This window comes from Triticum aestivum, chromosome 5B (assembly GCF_018294505.1).
Source record: "Triticum aestivum cultivar Chinese Spring chromosome 5B, IWGSC CS RefSeq v2.1, whole genome shotgun sequence".
Classification (NCBI taxonomy): Eukaryota; Viridiplantae; Streptophyta; class Magnoliopsida; order Poales; family Poaceae; genus Triticum; species Triticum aestivum.
The window spans coordinates 450,600,182-450,620,626 of NC_057807.1; the positions used below are offsets into that span (position 1 = coordinate 450,600,182).

Sequence of the window (20,445 nt, forward strand, 5' to 3'; positions counted from 1 at the left end):
GTGCTTGGACCGGCGAGGCGACAAGCTGCAAATCGACGAGATGGCGTGCTACGGCCGACGAGACGCGCTTCACGCGGCCAACAACGACAAGTCATTAGCGGTGCAGCGAGCTGGGGGAGTCAACCGGTACCGTCAGAGGACGGCTTGCATCCTGTGACGAGGCGGACGCGCGGTGCGCCGGTGACTAGCAACAAGAGAAAAGTGAAGATGGTGACGTGGGAAAGGAAGATCCAATGGCTATACGGACGCGGACCGAACGGCCGTGCGGCGACTGGCCGAATTTTGTGTCGACCGGCGCCTAGAGTCTGCCAAAACTTTTTCATTCCGTGACAAGCACACGTAGCGTCGGTGTCTCTGTATATTGTTTCTATTTCACCGCACGTGTTTCACGTGGTCTCAGTATAATCATGATAGGTGGCCTGTCCGTCCGTGTGAGAGTACAGTAATCAGTAATCACTTTCCCTACCTGTCCTATCATGCTAGCTGGAATCACTTATCGCTTTTTGATGGTCCACCTCCATAAGGTAGATACCCATGGGGTTCAGTGGTTCACGATCGTCAAGTGAAGGGAAGCCATTGGACACCATGGGTAAGGCTTCCTTGTTGCTCCTGAGTCTCGTCGTTCCCTTTGTTCTTCTTCTTCTGCCGGTCTCACGCTCGGCGACGGTGGTGACCCATCTCCCCGGCTTCCATGACCGCCTTCCGTTCCACCTCGAGACCGGGTAAGCCGCAGCACAACCCCTTCCTGCAAGCTTCCATGCTTCTTTGTTTTTCAAGTGATCTTCTGCAGGTACGTCAGCGTGGACGAGGAGACGGGAGCGGAGCTCTTCTACTACTTCGTGGAGTCCGAGAGGAGCCCTGACACAGACCCCGTGATCCTGTGGATGACGGGTGGGCCCTTCTGCTCTGGCATGATTTTCTTCGAAGTTGGTGAGACCCTCATCCTTCGTTCCTCTTGTGTTTACTCGCTAGCTTGCTAGAAGCTGGCCGCCGTTGCTGTCAATTACTACTACATCAGAATCAGATTAAGTTAAAGAGTGAAGTTCACCTTGTATTATTCTCTAATTTGAAGCTAGCTGAGCAGATCATCTGAGTTTGAACATATTTATCAGGTTGTTCGCCTTTTAACGCGCCTGTGAATTTTACAAGATACAAGATAAAGATGTATATTTCTTTGCATGCTAGCAATGGAGCAGTTGACCTGATCAAACTCTCCACAAACTGGATATGCAAAATGGTCTACTAGCTGAATTTGGAAAATATGCGAACATCTTGGAATGCTGAATTGCATGGACTTGTGCACAACTAATTGTACATCAGGTAGTATCTACTCATGGGGTTGGGCTAAAATTAAAAAGGGAAGGGAGGAAAATGGTGTAACAAATGGCGTAAGGGCCCGGTATCATTTGCAAACCTGATAATGTGGACATGAATGGCAGCCAGAACTAAAAAAAGTAAAAAAGACTACTCCCAGGCCTCCATTAGGAGGCATATCTCATCCTTTGCCAGCATGAGAAGCGTGGACCTCGTGTTCATTATGCAGAGACCGATTTATCTCTCTTGTCCTTCTTACTCTTGGCTAGTGCCAAGCCAACAAAGCAACCTAGCAAGACGCACAAATGCATACAACCTTCATGTTTTAGACAGTGAAAGGCATTTTGCTAGTCTCTACTCTAGATGACTGAATGCACAGATAAATTTTTGCTGAAAACAAGCTTGTAATTTTTTTTGAAAAAGTGAAGAACACCATGTCATGTTTTCTCAGTTTTGCTCTACTAAAATAACTAGTTTATCCCACTGAACACCTCCATAGTGCTTTCACCACCAGGTAATTTATTTTAATAACGCCAGTGATATTTGCTCCGCAGGTCCTATGAAATTTGTGTTGGCACCTTATAATGGTAGTTTGCCACAGTTGGCCTATAATCCCTATTCATGGTCCAAGGTGAGATATTATTTAATCTTAACATTGATGACACATCTCCGTTCAAGTAAGCATGCAACTTATATTCAGAATTTCAGACAGCAAGCATCATCCTGTTGGATTCACCAGTTGGTACTGGTTTCTCGTACGCTCGTGATGTGGAAGGTTATCACGATATTGGGGATTTCTCCTTTTCTATGCATGTCTTAACATTTCTCAACAAGGTGAAACCAATCTCTCTATGTACTTCAGTTGAAGTTGAAACAAAAGTGTGTGATTCTCTTATCGTCTAATGCATGTGATGCAGTGGTTTACCGACCACCCACACTACCAATCCAATCCTTTCTTTGTTGGAGGAAGTTCATATGCTGGAAAGATGTCTCCAATTATCGCACAACACATTTCGCAAGGTAGGTCTGGACTCTGGATACAAATTCTAAAATAAAAAAGGACATTATAATCTGGTAATTCCAATTGCAGCAAAGAAAACTTAAGATAAAAATTTGTAGGACCAGGATATGTAGTGAATAATCAAATGTTCCAATTCTAGTTTAGAGTTGCTTGTGATTGATCATGGCCTTATCTCCTAGTACTTCTAACATGATCTTCCTTTTGGCTTCAGAAATCGAACTGGGGAAGCAACCCAGGATTAATCTCAAGGCAAGTAAATTCACTAGGCTTCAAGCAACTAATGATTTAATTTAATAAACTACAATAAGTTATGGTAATGAATAAAAGTGTGTTTTCATCACCTTTTGTTCTTTGCTAGTTCATTAATTCCACTATTTATAGGGCTATGTAGTCGGCAATCCTGTTACAGGCTCAGATTATGATGACAATTTCAGAGTACCATATGCTCATGGTGTTGGGATTATATCCGATCAACTATATGAGGTAAATCTACATTCACACGCATCCATAAGTTGCAGTGGTAACACTATTTTCCTTTTCCTTTTTCAAAGGCTGCAATTCGGAATTGTAAAGGAAGCTATATAAGACCGACGGACAAAATGTGTGCCAGGGTGCTAAACACTTTTCAAAATGTAAGATTTGTATTACTAGTACTAGGTTCCAAAATTACTTATACGAGCTGCCATTGGACTTGAGTATATTATATTGGCCCCTTGTATTAATTGCAGCTTGTGTCTGAAATTGATCTGCCACAAATCCTGGGTGTCAATTGTATAAGGGGTATGTTAACACATAAATTTCTATCAGAAGAATACACTCAACTAAGTGATCCGTCTCCTGAGCAACCTACCTTAGATTGTTTTGTAAGTAATTTCCTAGGGTGATCATTTTAAAGAAGATTCACTTTTATTTCGATATGAATTTCTTTTCTGCATTCTGATGATGTGAATTTTGCCTTCTCATGTGTAGGCATACCGTTACTACCTATGTAATATTTGGGCAAACGACGATTCCACGAGAGAAGCTCTTGGGGTGAAGCGGGTAACCAATCATATATGACATGTTTTCCTCTTTATACTAAGTCTCCGTACATATTCAAAAAAACTATATGCATACGTGATCAAGTAGCTAGCAAATGAGATATTTGATTTTTTTTGTCGCCAGATCGCAATGCTACTTTAGCTGGCCTTTCGACACAATGCAGTTTGCAAGATTGACTAAATGATCCAAGAATTGAGTAACATAGTCGTTTCACATGGTTGCAATTCAGACCCATGGAAGTAAATGATGTTATGTAACATATTGGAGTTTCTAGTTGTATTAAGAGTAGACGATCGAGCACCACCCTAACCTTTGTGTAAGATGGTCCAATCATTACTGAAATAATGCATCCATTTAGGGAACAACTGGAGAGTTTATAAGATGCAAGAAAAGTATCCCATACGCATCCGAGGTCCCCAGCAGCATAAAGTACCATTTCAACCTCACAAGCAGGGGCTATCGTGCGCTTGTGTTTAGGTGGAGTATTTATTTTCCTTGGTATTTTACATGTGCTGATTGAAACTTGGTCAACACGTCTTGAAATCACCACCTCTAAGTGCAGCGGAGACCATGATCTTGTGATACCATTTTTGAGCACACATGCGTGGGTTAGATCCTTCAACTTCTCCGTAGTCGATGATTGGAGAGCATGGCATCTTGATGGCCAGGCTGCAGGGTAAAGTAAACATGTTTTTTTCTGTTTACTTTGTTGACATTTCAGTTTTTGGTTACTTGACAAGGAACACATGTGTTGTCTTTGGTGTAGATTTACAATCACATACGCCAACTATATTACATTTGCGACAATAAAGGTACGGTATCTTGTATTTTTCATTCTGTGATATAATGTTGCTGACATGATTGGACAGAAGAAACTGTAACACAACAATAATTATTGGTTAATTGCTGTGCTGAAGCAGGGTGGTGGCCACGTATCCATAGAACACCGACCTAAGGAATGTCTTGCCATGGCTCGACGCTGGTTGGATAATGAGCCTCTATGACCCGCCCTATTTAATTTTATCATTTTCTCCCTTCTCGAATCATGTGGGTTTTTAATGTACAATAGAAGTTCAGACCTCCACCAAGTATTTTTCAAATTATTTAAAAAAAGGAGGATGGCCCCCGGCCTCTACATCTGGTCGATGCATACGGCCACTTTATTAAATTATTCTCACAAGACCTTACAAAGCCATACAACAGCAAGACTAAAGCCATCGTCTAAGAAACAACTGTCGCTACACCTATCCAATTGATGAAGGGGCGTAGATAGTTTGAGCCTAATACCAAACAGACATCGCAGCCAAACCTAAACATCTAAGACCTAAGGTCCCAACCAGGACGCTTGCCGGGTATGGGGCACCTACCAGTCTGGCGCACTCCTCAATCAGGACGCCTGCCGGGTATGAGGCCGCCGCAGCCACCTGCCATCAATCCATCTTCAGAGTTGTATTGTTGCATGTACCGTGTCAGGTCTTTCTGCCATCAACGCCACCACGACGCCCGACAGCGTCGTCCTCCTACGCAAGTCCATCCTCCCACTATGAACTCCGAATCTGCATTGCGCCACGCCGTCAAGATCCGTCGCCATCAGTGTGTAGGATGAAACACCGCTCCACCAAAGAATCCGTCTTATGGTCCCTCGATCACGTGTGTACTTCCAAGAATGATGCCCCCAAGGGAGGAACGACACCAGAGCGCCGCCGTCATCCGATCATCCGATCTAGAGTTTCCCCCAGAGGTAGCAGAGAGTGGCCTTGAACTTTGTGACGCCCCCGATTCAATCATACACTAATCATACACACAAACGTGTACGATCGAGATCAGTGACTCACGGGAAGATATCACAACACAACTCTAAAAATAAAATAAGTCATACAAGCATCATAATACAAGCCAGGGGCCTCGAGGGCTCGAATACAAGTGCTCGATCATAGACGAGTCAGTGGAAGCAACAATATCTGAGTACAGACATAAGTTAAACAAGTTGCTATAAGATGGCTAGCACAAACTGGGATACAGATTGAAAGAGGCGCAGGCCTCCTGCCTGGGATCCTCCAAACTACTCCTGGTCGTCGTCAGCGATCTGCACGTAGTAGTAGGCACCTCTAGTGTAGTAGGAGTCGTCGTCGACGGTGGCGTCTGGCTCCTGGGCTACAACATCTGGTTGCGACAACCAGGTAGAAAGGAAAGGGGGGGAAAGGGGGAGAAAAGCAACCGTGAGTACTCATCCAAAGTACTCACAAGCAAGGATCTACATTGCATATGCATGGGTATATGTGTAAAGAGGCAATATCGATGGACTGAACTGCAGAATGCCAGAATAAGAGGGGGATAGCTAGTCCTACCGAAGACTACGCTTCTGGCAGCCTCCGTCTTGCAGCATGTAGAAGAGAGTAGATTGAAGTCCTCCAAGTAGCATCGCATAGCATAATCCTACCCGGCGATCCTCCCCTCATCGCCCTGTGGAAAAGCGATCACCGGGTTGTCTGTGAAACTTGTCTGGGTGTGTTTTATTAAGTATCCGGTTATAGTTGTCATAAGGTCAAGGTACAACTCCGGGTCGTCCTTTTACCGAGGGACACGGCTATTCGAATAGATTAACTTCCCTGCAAGGGTGCACCACATAACCCAACACACTCGATCCCCTTTGGCCGGACACACTTTCCTGGGTCATGCCCGGCCTCGGAAGATCAACACATCGCAACCCTACCTAGGCATAATAGAGAGGTCAGCACGCCGGTCTAAAACCTATGCGCGCAGGGGTCTGGGCCCATCGCCGATTGCACATCCGCATGTTGCGTACGCGGCTGGTGAGCAGACCTAGCAACCTCCATTTCAAAGGAAGTTGCGTTACGCGGTCCAACCCGGCGCGCGCCGCTCAGTCAATGACGTCAAGAAGGCTTCGGCTGATACCACGATGTCGAGTGCCCATATCTTTCCCGCGTAGTTGGTTAGTGCGTATAGGTCAGTGGCCAGACTCAGATCAAATACCAAGATCTCATTAAGCGTGTTATTTTGAAGTAACCGCGGACGCCGACCAGGGCCAGGCCCACCTCTCTCCTAGGTGGTCTCAACCTGCCCTGTCACTCTGCCACATAGTAACAGTCGGGGGCCGTCGGGAACCCAGGCCCACCTCTACCGGGATGGAGCCACCTGTCCTTCTAGCCCCCACATCGGAATCACTTGCGGGTACTCAACGAGCCAACCCGACTTTAGTCACCATCTGTATAGTATATGTATGTATAGTATATACCCGTGATCACCTCCCGAGTGATCACGACCCGATAGTATAGCAAGGCAGTCTGACAAGAATGTAGGGCCAATGATGATAAACTAGCATCCTATACTAGGCATTTAGGATTGCGGGTAAGGTATCAATGACTGTAGCAACAACGACAGGCTATGCAACAGAATAGGAGTAACCAAACAGTAACATGGTACACTACTCTAATGCAAGCAGTATAGAGAAGAATAGGCGATATCTGGTGATCAAGGGGGAGGGCTTGCCTGGTTGCTCTGGCAAGGAGGGGGTCATCAACTCCGTAGTCGAACGAGGCAGTAGCAACGTCGGTCTCGTAGTCTACCGAAGAGAAGAGGGGGAAGAAACAGTAAATACAATGCAAACATAAGCATGACGATGCATGACATGACAATGAGCGGTGTTAGGTGTGCCCTAATGCGGTAGTAGGTGATACCGACGATTGGGGGAAACATCCGGGAAAGTATCCCCCAGTGTTTCACGTTTTCGGACAGATCAACCGGAGGGGAAATGTTGCGTGTTCGCTATGCTAGGGATATGTGGCGGACGAACGGGCTATGTATTCGAATTTGTCTCGTCGTTCTGAGCAACTTTCATGTACAAAGTATTTTTATCCGAGCTACGGTTTATTTTATATTAATTCTCAAATTTTTTAAACATTTTTAGAATTTATTTAATTATTTAAATCGAACATTATCCAGAATAGTGAAAGTTGATGTCATCATGACATCACCATGATGTCAGCAGGTCAAAGTTTGACCATTGACCGGTCAACTGACAGGTGGGGCCAGTTTGCCATTGACTTAGTTTAACTAAACAGAATTAGCTAGTTTAATTAAGTGATAAGGTTAAGCTAACATATTTAATTAAATTAATTAACTTAGTTAACTAATTAATTAATTCATTAATTAAATATTATTATTTTATTTTATTTTTATTTTTTTTCAAAAAATTAATAATAAAAAAACGTTTTGGGGCGGGGCCCCTTTGCCATAGGCACATAGGGCCGTAGCGGGCACCGGGCATGCGGTTACGGGCGCAGGGGCGTGCTGGGCGACGGGCGCCAGCCCGCCCGACAGGGAGCTCGCCCAGAACAACCGCGGGGCGAGGCTGGTGGGGCGCCGACGGCAAAGGGCGCGGCCGGTGGCGGGGACCGGACCGGCAAGCGGGAGGCATGGGCAGCAGGGGGCTTCGGCGGTGGTCGTGGCCAGTGACGGCGAGCGCGGGTGCCGGCGCGCTCCAAGGGAGCGCGGGCGCGGACAGAGCTAAGGGGGGTTCGCAGCGGGCGTCGCCCGCAGCGAGCAGGCGCGCGAGGGAACCCCAGCGCGGGCGCGGACGGCGCGGATGGTGCGGGAAGGAGCCGGGGACGGGCGCGTGCGGTCCCGGCGAGGTGCGGGCACGGCGGCCGTCAGCGGGGAAAACGGGAGCAGCGCACGGGGGCTGCGGGCGAGGCCAAGGACCGTGCAGGAGCGCGGCCACGAGGCGGTGCAGAGGAGCTCCGGGGAGCGCGGCGAGGCTGGAGCGGCGGAGCCGCGGCAGGGTGAGCCGGTACGGTAGGACGGCGAGGGCACGGTGAGCGCGGGTGACAGAGAAAGGAAGAGGCATGGGGCCTCACCGTGATTCGTAGGGACGGGGCGGCGGGGGTCGGGGTGGTCGACGGGGACGACGGCGGAGAGGAAGTAGGCCGGTGGGGATGAGGAGGCAGGCCGGCGATGGCGTCCGGCGAGGTAGCTCCGGCGACGACGGGCGCGGTCGATTCGGGCGGCGGGGTCGTTCTCCTTGCAACGGCGGTTGGCGAGGTGGCGGCGAAGGGTCGCGGCAACGGGGTCGGGGAGTCGTTTCCCTCGATCCAGATCGGGGGGCAGAGGAGGAGTGGGACGAGGGAGAGGGAGTGGGGGCGAGTGGGAGTAGTGGGGGGTTAGGGTTTCAGGCGAGAGAGGATAAAGGAGTGGGGGTGGCCGATTGGGCTTGGTGGGCCGGCCGTGTGGCCTGGAGGCCTGCTGGGCCGTGGCCGAGTGGGGGGGGGTGGTGCTTTCCTTTTCTTCTCCTTGTTTTTTTGTTTGTTTTGTTTTCTTTTACTATTATTTATTTTATTTCTTTTCTGTTTTAGCCTAGTTTCAATAAAATACAAAAGTGGCACCTAAAATAGTGTTGCAATTTATGCCACTGCCACAAACACTTTAGCACTGAAATAAAATAGGTTTGGAATTGTTTATTATTTTGAAAGCATTTGAATAACTGTTTTGTCGTTGTTTTATCTACTATAGTGCATTTAAGTATTTTTTAAATATGGGTTCTTCACTATAATTACCTATGCAATACTTGTCACAACCCGAACATTTTGGTTTTTAACATTTTAAAATTTTATTGTTTGCCTTTTATTTTAAATCTGGAATCGAATCAATTTCGAACTAGCGCGAGATTAGCAATTGTAACTATGGTGACGTGGCATCATTAGCGTCCACTACAAGAAATCTCGTCCCGAGATTTAAGAGGCGGAGTAAAGGGGTAAACTTCAGGATACGAAATTCCGGCGAGTGTTCTTGGTTGCTCTTCTCGAAGAGATCGATCCATTACGTTGATGTCTTCATTTCTCTGCTTCAGGTCATCATGATCAAGTCGGCATCCTTTCTTCGGGAACTCCATCGTACTTACGAAAGAATAAAAGGTGTGTATTTCAGGAGAACAGACCTATGCAAGGTTGACTATCGGGTCGATAACATCGGGAAGGTGGCGGAAAGTGACTCTCGAATTGAAACTTAAGAAAATATCAAGAGCAAAGTAAGGAGGTATCATGGAAGTTTCGAGCAGGCAGTCAATCGTTCGATGCCTGAAATAGGGCGTAAAGGGGTGCAGAGCAACGGATTACATATTGTATCAGATACCAGAATTGATGATCTCTAGGAAGGTGGCTCATGATCTGCATACGAAGCCAAGCGTGAGGAATAACTTTGGAAACAAGGGTGTACATGAGAGTCAGGTTTCGATCCTGTGGAACTATGGGTTATGTTCCCACCAGGTGGGTCAAAAGTAGATAAGGGGCGCTGACATCTTGCACGGTCACGATAGCAAGGCATGACAGAGGATAGCCTGTCGGTTATGTTGGCAACAATGTCGGTACCAAGGGCGAGGGACAAAGAGAACCATCTTCCCGCTCGTTGAACAAGGCGGACCAATAGGCAAAGTTCTCGTCCATCGGTGGTTACCAAAATGTCATTAACAATAGTAATAGGGTCTTAATGACAAAATGACACAACGAGGTGTTTACATAAGAAGTGAATTATTACTGCTTAGATCATATAGATCACAAGAAAGATTAAACAAAACAATGGAAAGGAAAAGGTGTTTAAACACATAATTCAGGGGTATATCCTTTCCAAGGTCAAACAGAGCATGATATCCATGGCAAGATATAAATAGAAAACCCTTTAGATGAGGGGAGAGAAAATTTCATGACATTATCCATACAATGGTGTTTGAATAATTGATAAGGAAATTTTTGCATTGTGCTTCAAATGCTCTTACTGAAGATTGGAGTACCACAGACATGCTTCGAGATAGCATTGATATGGTCTTCAAGCAAGGTCGGACTTTGGATACACAAAGGATCCATCAGGAACAACTTGTAGAATAAGTCTTACAATTTCCTCATGGAAGAATGGCTAACCTTGCGAAAAAGGAAACTATAACAATAGGTCCTCCGGCCAGGTGTGCTAGGCATGACATCACCCTACCGGGTCATATAAGGACCAATGTTATAACTCTTGAAAATATGTTCCAACCATCATATCCGACCGAGATTCAGATCTGATTGGTGTCAGGATACCTCAGACTCAGGATGTCCGAGAAGAAAAGGTGCAACACAAATCGACGAAATACATTGCAATATTCTCGGGAAATGAACTAGGGGAGCGGGTTCCTGAAACAATAGTTCATCATTAGACCAAGGAGGGAATGAGGAGGTGGCTGATGGGCTCAGCGACAATTCATCGAGAATTCCAAACGGATGGATTTCCACTATAATGTGAACAAGAAGATGACACTTGTCAGTTCAAATGATATAATGTTGTATGCTCGAGGAAAACATACACCCTCAATCATTAGTTGAAAGGTGTGCCTGAAATATGACTTTAGGCAACAAGATCAATGTTAGAGTGACGATTCAATAACCAACAGTCTAAGAACGAACTGTCCATCGTTAACTTCAAAGCAATAGGGTTGCTAGAAGTACAGAACTCAAACAACATCATTAGCATATTGGTATCCTGGTTAAAACAACACGGGGACCAAGGAAGAATGGTGATGGTGAGAAGTATCACCATACCGAGAATTTCTAAGGGGTGGAGCAATCCCCACAACATTCTTGATAGAAAAGACAGTAATACTTTAGGGCAGAACACAACACTAGCTGGGGAGCAAGTTGTATTCATAATGTGGACAAGTTCAGGATGAAAGGAAGTCAAGGGTGTTGTCGATGATAATAAAAATCATCGAGGGCAAGGAGGGTATTTCTCATCATGAACACAGTTGACATCTCGAAAGAAGTCAGAGTGTTGAAGGTGATCCGACTCATTTGCTGGGAGGTTTCAAGAGGATGCAATCAAACAACAACGGCAACAAGCAAGGAAACGACGAAGTGGCAAGTTATAGGATCAATATATAAGAGGCAAGCTCGGAACCAAAGTTTCCTTTCAAGACAAGCAACATGATGTTGAAAGCTCGACGTAAGTCGTGCTCACACACTGAAGAATTCGTGCACCAGAGAAGGACGAGGTAGCACAGTCAAAGATAGCAAGACCAGGATGCAGCCGATAGTCTAGGAAGACCAGATTGGGTTCAGAGTTTCTAGTAAAAATACTAGGTGTATTTGATTTGTAGTGGGGAATAATTTCACTAGTCAGTGTCCTCGGTTGACAACAAACCAGAACCCGTAGAGTGATTACGACAAGGAAAGACATTACTTCAACAAAGTTAGTAAGACGTGGTGCAATGGCTAGACATCTTCGAGATACCAGGGGGTAATACTCGAAGGTAGAACATGATAGAAGTAGAACCGGGTCATTGACCTGTGACAGTAGATACTTCAACCTTGCCAAAAATAGACAAGGCACTGGAATGAACTCCCATCAGATATATCAGATCAGGACAGCATGGTCGGAACCATAACTGTAAGGAATCAATTCAAGAATACCGAAAGAATCATACAGCTAGATAATCACTTTGCAAGAAGCTTCCGAGACGGTCTACATCATTTTCATGGGCATGAACACAAAGTTCAAGGTCGACTCCACTTCTTTAATGCATATCATTTCATTCACCTCTCGCTTTGATAAAATTGTAGTGCTGGAATTCTATCTGGTAGAACGCCGGAAGAGTATGAATTGTGAAAACTTTCAGGTTCTCATGGATTAGGGGAAGGCATAGGTTCAACCCATCGGGCATCTTAGTAACATATACCACAAACTTCAGGAGCGAATAACTCAGGCTAGGGAGCAGAGCATTGTTGACAAAAGCAAGGATCCAATTTACCAAAGGCATATGTATTAGGGAAGAACTTCCAAAGTGATTTAATAGGAAGGACGTTGTCGGATAAAACCCAACAAAGGATCTCGCGGTCCACAAGGGATCTGATGTAAGCATCGGTACTCAACTAGAAGGAGAAAGAATGCAGGGAGATCTTATTATAGAAACAACTGACTAATTCAAAGCTCAATGTAAAGGAATTATGATTTCCAGATTAAGGAATCAGAAGAAAACGCTCTGATTAAGGATGGATAAGTTGAGTAGGCTTAGGGTTACAATCGACGACAATTTAATTGGTCGAGATCCAGCTCATGTTTAAAATGACGTCTGAGCCGGAAGGATGAATTCTACGATCTGGTTGAGGATTGCGACCATTCGCAACATTTTGAATCAACAGACTCAAAATGATAATGACAAGGGATGCCAATAAGATTATGAGACTTAAGGGATTAACCATAATGCAAGCAAGCAAGAATTTCAAGAGCAATAAGCTGCTCAGGATTTTTGAAAGTTCAAATAGTATTTCGAAGACTTTTGTGAATTAACTGAATCAACTGGGGATGAGCGGATACTTAATATGTGTGAGAAATTATTCGTAGAGGTATTCATGCGGCAAGATCTGTAAGGCGGTGGCTGAAGAGATTATTAGAAGTCGAAGAATAATCCGATGCATCTTGTAATAACAAGAGCAGCTGGGAATGGAAGTAAGAAGGACAGGTGTAAGTATTTATCCATAAGGACTTATCGATGGAAGGGATTGCAAGGGCGAATGGCACAATGGTCTCGGGAAAACATCGGAGAGTATCTTCGGAATCTTCTGGCGCAGTAGGCGATCATCTGTAATAAGGGGGCTCTCTGGCAGAAAGTATTTACGAGAACCTAGAGTTAGAGTTAGCAAAATCATTTAACCCGAGTAGAAGAGAGATAAGAGTCCCAGAGTATATACAAGGAATAAAAGATCCTAATACCACCCAATGGCGACGTGGGCCCATAGGCCACACATCCATGTTAGTAAAGATTTTGCAATGTCTAGACTCAACTTCGGCCAAGGAGTTGGAAAGAGGGATTCCTACATGCAGTCGACTCTGATACCAACTTGTGACGCACCCAATTCAATCATACACTAATCATACACGCAAACGTGTACAATCGAGATCAGGGAGTCACGGAAAGATATCACAACACAACTCTAAAAATAAAATATGTCATACAAGCATCATAATACAAGCCAGGGGCCTCGAGGGCTCGAATACAAGTGCTCGATCATAGACGAGTCAGCGGAAGCAACAATATCTGAGTACAGACATAAGTTAAACAAGTTGCTATAAGATGGCTAGCACAAACTGGGATACAGATCGAAAGAGGCGCAAGCCTCCTGCCTGGGATCCTCCTAACTACTCCTGGTCGTCGTCAGCGGTCTGCACGTAGTAGTAGGCACCTCCAGTATAGTAGGAGTCGTCGTTGACGGTGGCGTCTGGCTCCTGGGCTCCAACATCTGGTTGTGACAACCAGGTAGAAAGGAAGGGGGGGGGGAGGGGGAGAAAAGCAACCGTGAGTACTTAACCAAAGTACTCGCAAGCAAGGATGTACACGACATATGCATGGGTATATGTGTAAAGAGGCAATATTCGTGGACTAAACTGCAGAATGCCAGAATAAGAGGGGGATAGCTAGTCCTATCGAAGACTACGCTTCTGGCAGCCTCCGTCTTGCAGCATGTAGAAGAGAGTAGATTGAAGTCCTCCAAGTATCATCACATAGCATAATCCTACCCGGCGATCCTCCCCTCGTCGCCCTGTGGAAAAGCGATCACCGGGTTGTCTGTGGAACTTGCCTGGGTGTGTTTTATTAAGTATCCGGTTATAGTTGTCATAAGGTCAAGGTACAACTCCGAGTCATCATTTTACCAAGGGACACGGCTATTAGAATAGATTAACTTCCCTGCAGGGGTGCACCACATAACCCAACATGCTCGATCCCCTTTGGCCGGACACACTTTCCTGGGTCATGCCCGGCCTCGGAAGATCAACACGACGCAGCCCTACCTAGGCATAACAGAGAGGTCAGCACGCCGGTCTAAAACCTATGTGCACAGGGGTCTGGGCCCATCGCCCATTGCACACCTGCATGTTGCGTACGCGGCCGGTGAGCAGACCTAGCAACCTCCATTTCAAAGGAAGTTGCGTTACGCGGTCCAACCCGGTGCGCGCCGCTCTGTCGCTGACGTCAAGTAGGCTTCAACTGATACCACGACGTCGAGTGCCCATATCTTTCCTGCGTAGTTGGTTAGTGCGTATAGGCCAGTGGCCAGACTCAGATCAAATACCAAGATCTCGTTAAGCGTGTTATTTTGAAGTAACCGCGGACGCCGACCAGGGCCAGGCTCACCTCTTTCCTAGGTGGTCTCAACCTGCCCTGTCGCTCCGCCGCATAGTAACAGTCGGGGGCCGTCGGGAACCCAGGCCCACCTCTACCGGGATGAGCCACCTGTCCTTCCAGCCCCCACATCGGAATCACTTGCGGGTACTCAACGAGCCAACCCGACTTTAGTCACCATCTGTATAGTATATGTATGTATAGTATATACCCGTGATCACCTCCCGAGTGATCACGGCCCGATAGTATAGTAAGGCAGACTGACAAGAATGTGGGGCCAATGATGAAAAACTAGCATCCTATACTAGGCATTTAGGATTGCGGGTAAGGTATCAATGACTGTAGCAATAATGGCAGGCTATGCAACATAATAGGAGTAACCGAACAGTAACATGGTACACTACTCTAATGCAAGCAGTATAGAGAAGAATAGGCGATATCTGGTGATCAAGGGGGGGGGGGCTTGCATGGTTGCTCTGGCAAGGAGGGGGTCGTCAACTCCGTAGTCGAACGAGGCAGCAGCGTCGTCGGTCTCGTAGTCTACCGAAGAGAAGAGGGGGAAGAAACAGTAAATACAATGCAAACATAAGCATGACGATGCATGACATGACAATGAGCGGTGTTAGGTGTGCCCTAATGCGGTAGTAGGTGATACCGACGATAGGGGGAAACATCCGAGAAAGTATCCCCCAGTGTTTCGCGTTTTCGGACAGATGAACCGGAGGGGAAATGTTGCGTGTTTGATATGCTAGGGATGTGTGGCGGACGAACAGGCTGTGTATTCGAATTCGTCTCGTCGTTCTGAGCAACTTTCATGTACAAAGTATTTTTATCCGAGCTACGGTTTATTTTATATTAATTTTCAAAGTTTTTAATCATTTTTAGAATTTATTTAATTATTTAAATCGAACATTATCCAGAATAGTGAAAGGTGATGTCATCATGACATCACCATGATGTCAGCAGGTCAAAATTTGACCATTGACCGGTCAACAGACAGGTGGGGCCAGTTTGCCATTGACTTAGTTTAACTAAACATAATTAACTAGTTTAATTAAGTGATAAGGTTATGCTAACATATTTAATTAAATTAATTAACTTAGTTAACTAATTTACTAATTCATTAATTAAATTATATTATTATTATTATTTTATTTTTCTTTTTTATTAAAAGAAATAATAATAAAAACGTTTGGGGGCGGGGCCCGTTTGCCATAGGCACATAGGGCCTTAGCGGGCACCGGGTATGCGGTTACGGGCGCAGGGGCGTGCTGGGCGATGGGCGCCAGCCCGCCCGACAGGGAGCTCGCCCAGACCAACCACGGGGCGAGGCTGGTGGGGCGCCGACGGCAAAGGGCGCGGCCGGTGGCGGGGACCGGACCGGCGAGCGGGAGGCACGGGCAGCAGGGGGCTTCGGCGGAAGTCGTGGCCGGTGACGGCGAGCGCGGGCGCAGACAGAGCTGAGGGGGATTCGCACCGGGCGTCGCCCGCAGCGAGCGGGCGCGCGAGGGAACCCCACCACGGGCGGGGATGGCGCGGGGTGGCGCGGATTGCGCGGGAAGGAGCGGGGAAAGCGGGAGCAGCGCACAGGGGCTGCGGGCGAGGCCAAGGACCGTGTGGGAGCGCGGCCACGAGGCGGTGCAGAGGAGCTCCGGGGAGCGCGGTGAAGCTGGAGCGGTGAAGCCGTGGCATGGTGAGCCGGTTCGGTAGGACGACGAGGGCGCGGTGAGCGCGGGTGACAGTGAAAGGAAGATGCCTGGGGCCTCACCGTGATTCGTAGGGACGGGGCGGCGGGGGTCGGGGTGGTCGACGGGGACGACGGCGGAGAGGAAGCAGGCCGATGGGGAGGAGGAGGCAGGCCGGCGATGGCGTCCGGCGAGGTAGCTTCGGTGACGGCGGGCGCGGTCGATCCGGGCGGTGGGGTCGTTCTCCTTGCGACGACGGTTGGCGAGGTGACGGCGAAGGGTCGCGGCAACGGGGTCGGGAGCCATTTCCCTCGATTCAGATCGGAGGGCAGAGGAGGAGTGGGACGAGGGAGAGGGAGTGGGGGCGAGTGGGAGTAGTGGGGGGTTAGGGTTTCGGGCGAGAGAGGATAAGGGAGTGGGGGTGGCCGATTGGTCCTGGTGGACCGGCCGTGCGGCCTGGAGGCCTGCTGGGCCGTGTCCGGGGGGGGGGTGCTTTCCTTTTCTTCTTCTTGTTTTTTTGTTTGTTTTGTTTTCTTTTACTATTATTTATTTTATTTCTTTTCTGTTTTAGCCTAGTTTCAATAAAATACAAAAGTGGCACCTAAAATAGTGTTACAATTTATGCCACCGCCACAAACACTTTAGCACTAAAATAAAATAGGTTTGGAATTGTTTATTATTTTGAAAGCATTTGAATAACTGTTTTGTCGCTGTTTTATCTACTATAGTGCATTTAAGTATTTTATTTAAATATGGGTTCTTCACTATAATTTCCTATGCAATACTTGTCACAACCCGAACATTTTGGTTTTTGACATTTTAAAAATTTATTGTTTGCCTTTTATTTTAAATTTGGAATCGAATCAATTTCGAACTAGCGCGAGATTAGTAACTGTAACTGTGGTGATGTGGCATTATTAGCGTGGGATTATTGTAGCTAATTATCCGGGCGTCACAAACTTCTCCACGGTGATGCCTTCAAGAAGGGAACGACGCAGATAGCGCCTCCACCGCCGGCCTTAGCAGACGCCGAAGGCAAGTTTTCATCCAGATCAGTTCGAAGGGATCCAACTCTCGTGCACGGGCCGCCGTCACCACTAGCACCACCAGGCAGAACCCTGGAGCACCGGTAGATCAGTGAGCCGCCGGCACCAACGCATCCAGATCGCCGGCCACGCCAGGCCGCCGCCATCCCCGCGCCGTCCGGGTCAGAGACGGAGCCGCCGTCCGCGCATAGGGACCACCGCCGCCTGCACATGCCGGAGCGCTCGCCACCGCTTGCCGAGGGTCGCCGCCGCGCGCCCCGAGCGGACTCCCACGCACACTAGGGGAAACTGCCGTCGCCCCCAAGCCCGCGCCGGCGCGCCCCGCCTCCAACACACCGCCAACCACCGCCGCGATCCACTCGCGCCAGATCCAGCGAGCCGTGGGAGAAGAGATCCCGCCGCCGCCGCCGCCGACCGGGCTTTGCCCGGCGGCGCGCCCCGGCGGCGGTGAGGAGGAGAGGTCGGGGAAGGAACGAGGACGCGGCGGCGCTAGGGTTCCCCCCGGTTGCCGTGCAGGGGCGACACGGGAGGAGTCGGGAGATGCGACAGCCTCAAATGATGGACGAGTTCTATAAAAGATGCACTCGTGGCAAAATTCCTTTTCATGAAAGTGTTCCTTTTATCCGTGAGGATTGCTCGAAGTAATACGATGTTTGGTCACTAAACTTTAAAGGACGCTCCTATGCAATGGCGTTGCCCTGCAGCGGAGGGTCTGATTATGTCATGTTAGCAACACTGCGCTATCATGCTCATAACAACAGGCTTTATTTCAAGTAGCAATGTTACAGGAATGGAAAGATGATCTGGCGGATCCGTGAGCCACATATGGCGCCCACCTCAAGAGATATAGCCATTCTAACAAGTCTATGTGCCTCATCATTACTTGCTTCCGTGAATTATTCTCCTTCAATATAATGCAATAAGTGCCAAGGTGATCGACCATATTTAGGTCATTTATGACTCCCAAATAGTCAGAAGTGATCAGTAGCTTGCTGAAGACCAAATCTTCCCCTATCTTTCAAATACATGGTGAACATTTTTTTAGTGGGAATAGACATTTTTTTCACACACAATGTACATTTTTTGTATACACCAGGTACATTTGTATATACATGTTTAACATTTTTTAAATAAAAAATTAACTTTTTAAAAAAAATCTTGAAATCTACTTTTATTCCATGTAAGTCATATATTTTTGTATACATCAGAAACATTTTTTATACTGTTAATTTTTTAAAATACATTATCAACATTTTTCATACACATTGTATATTTTTATATACTATTTTCATATACATGAGAAACATCTTTTCCATACATATTAAAACATTCAAATGCTTGATTAAAACTTTCAAATATTTGATTACCATTTTTCAATTGCTTGATTGATATTTTTTAAAGATATGATCAACTTTTTTCGTACACCCTTTTTATATTTTTGTATACATGAGAAATACATTTTCTATACACATTTAACATTTTTAAATGTTTCATTAATATTGGTCAAATATTCTATGTAAAGCATTTTTATAATATATTTAGAATATTCTGAAAGTATAAACAAAGGTAAGAAAAAAAGTAAAAAAATAAAAAAAACGTGAATAAAAAGAAAAAAAACGAGGCTGTGGCATGTGGCTTCCCGCACGCTGGAGATAGGCGCGCCCGACGAAAAGCGAGGCATAACCATGCCCTCCCAAATGTTGCCGGTGTTGGGTCAAGTTCCTTCCAACCTCAACCATCATGCATGAGTCGCGACTATTTTTTGTGATGTGAGAGTAGCTCCTGCACATTTTGACTAGCTACTTCATCCATCTTTTGTCTCTTAAAAAAAAACTTCATCCATCTTTTGATGATCAACTGGTGGGTCCTGTTTATTACTGAACTGGGCTGATGCACGACCAAGTTTAACTCTGAAGCCCTAGATGCCTCTGAGAATTTATTTTTTTTGCGAGGAGATGCCTCTGAGATTAGAGCAATATCCGTCATAAAAAAATCCATCGGAATTCTCCCTAATGATCCAGACACAGGATCTTCAAACGGTCAGAGATCTCCTCGGGACGATGCGCCTAGCAGGAAAGCAGAGACATATTAAATGATAGATGTAGTAAGATCCAGATCAGGTGATTGTAAGGCTAGTCATAGTGAGAATAACTTAGTTAGTAATATAGCGTACTCCGATTTTTTACTTATGTGACATGTAGTTAATGAGAAAAGAGGTGGTTAGAGTAACATAGTAATATGTTACTGTAACATAACGCTTTTCGAAAAAGAATGAGTCTACAAGCAAATAAATGAACTCATTTATGATACTAGTACTATTATGTTACTTTACACTATGAAAATAGTAACTTAGACTATGTCATATGCATGACACTAGTATAAGTTACTTCCTCCATCTAGGTTTATTGGGCCCAAAGACCAAAACACTAAAACCAAGGCAGACATAACAGTTCCCGTAAAAACCTCGTGCTTTGCATCTAATCAAACGGCATGGATGGTTTGCCCTCCGCAATTAATTGCAGCGGTTGCTCCTAGACATGCATGCTACGCATGCATTGGTTGCATGGTAGTGAGATTTATGAGCTACGGATTCTCTCATCTTAATTATCCATCCAGCGCATGAATAGGAGTAATATTCTACTTTTCCAATGCTACTTAATTGCATACTTAATTATGGGGCCTAATAGGAAGGGACGTGCTGAGGTTGCTCACGGGCCTAATACATCCGGACATAGGAAATACTTCCCACTATGACCAGCCTAAGTAGTACACGTGGCCCTCTGCGAGGGTGGCATATTCTAGTCCAAGCTTAGGCTGGTCATAGTGGGAAGTAACTTAGACTAGTAACATACGTATGTTACTAGTTTATGTTACTACCTTCATAGTGGGTATTGTCATAGGTGTGGTAACATAGTTGCCTTTATTTATTACTTTGTAGACTCATTATGCATTGGAAATCGCTATGTGATGGTAACATATTATGTTACTCTATTTGCCTCTTTCCTCATTAACTACTTGCCACATCATCATTTTTGCTTATGTGACATCTATGTTACTACCTATGTTACTCCTACTATGACCAGCCTTACAAAGCTTAAAAAATAGGCTACCTACCCCAGCGTGGTCACACGGCTCTTGCATGCACACATGCAGAGGAGAGTTGTAATGAGATGGCAG

General features: G+C 46.2%; 1 protein-coding gene across 3 annotated transcripts; it reads left to right on the forward strand.

The window, feature by feature from the left end:
* The first annotated feature begins 445 nt into the window (after positions 1 to 445).
* Positions 446 to 4,544, forward strand: LOC123112392 (serine carboxypeptidase-like 9). Of its 3 annotated transcripts, none has more exons than XM_044533367.1 (14): positions 446 to 722; positions 791 to 930; positions 1,869 to 1,945; positions 2,023 to 2,148; positions 2,232 to 2,334; positions 2,547 to 2,584; positions 2,717 to 2,818; positions 2,887 to 2,967; positions 3,064 to 3,198; positions 3,305 to 3,376; positions 3,735 to 3,853; positions 3,939 to 4,052; positions 4,143 to 4,188; positions 4,294 to 4,544. In XM_044533367.1, exons 1-14 carry the CDS (start codon positions 535 to 537, stop codon positions 4,378 to 4,380), a joined length of 1,428 nt encoding a protein of 475 aa, XP_044389302.1. In that variant the 5' UTR covers positions 446 to 534; the 3' UTR covers positions 4,381 to 4,544. The 3 variants fall into 3 exon arrangements, with proteins under 3 accessions (XP_044389302.1, XP_044389303.1, XP_044389304.1); XM_044533368.1 differs by having other exon boundaries at positions 4,297 to 4,544; XM_044533369.1 differs by lacking the exon at positions 3,064 to 3,198.
* Positions 4,545 to 20,445: the final 15,901 nt, after the last annotated feature.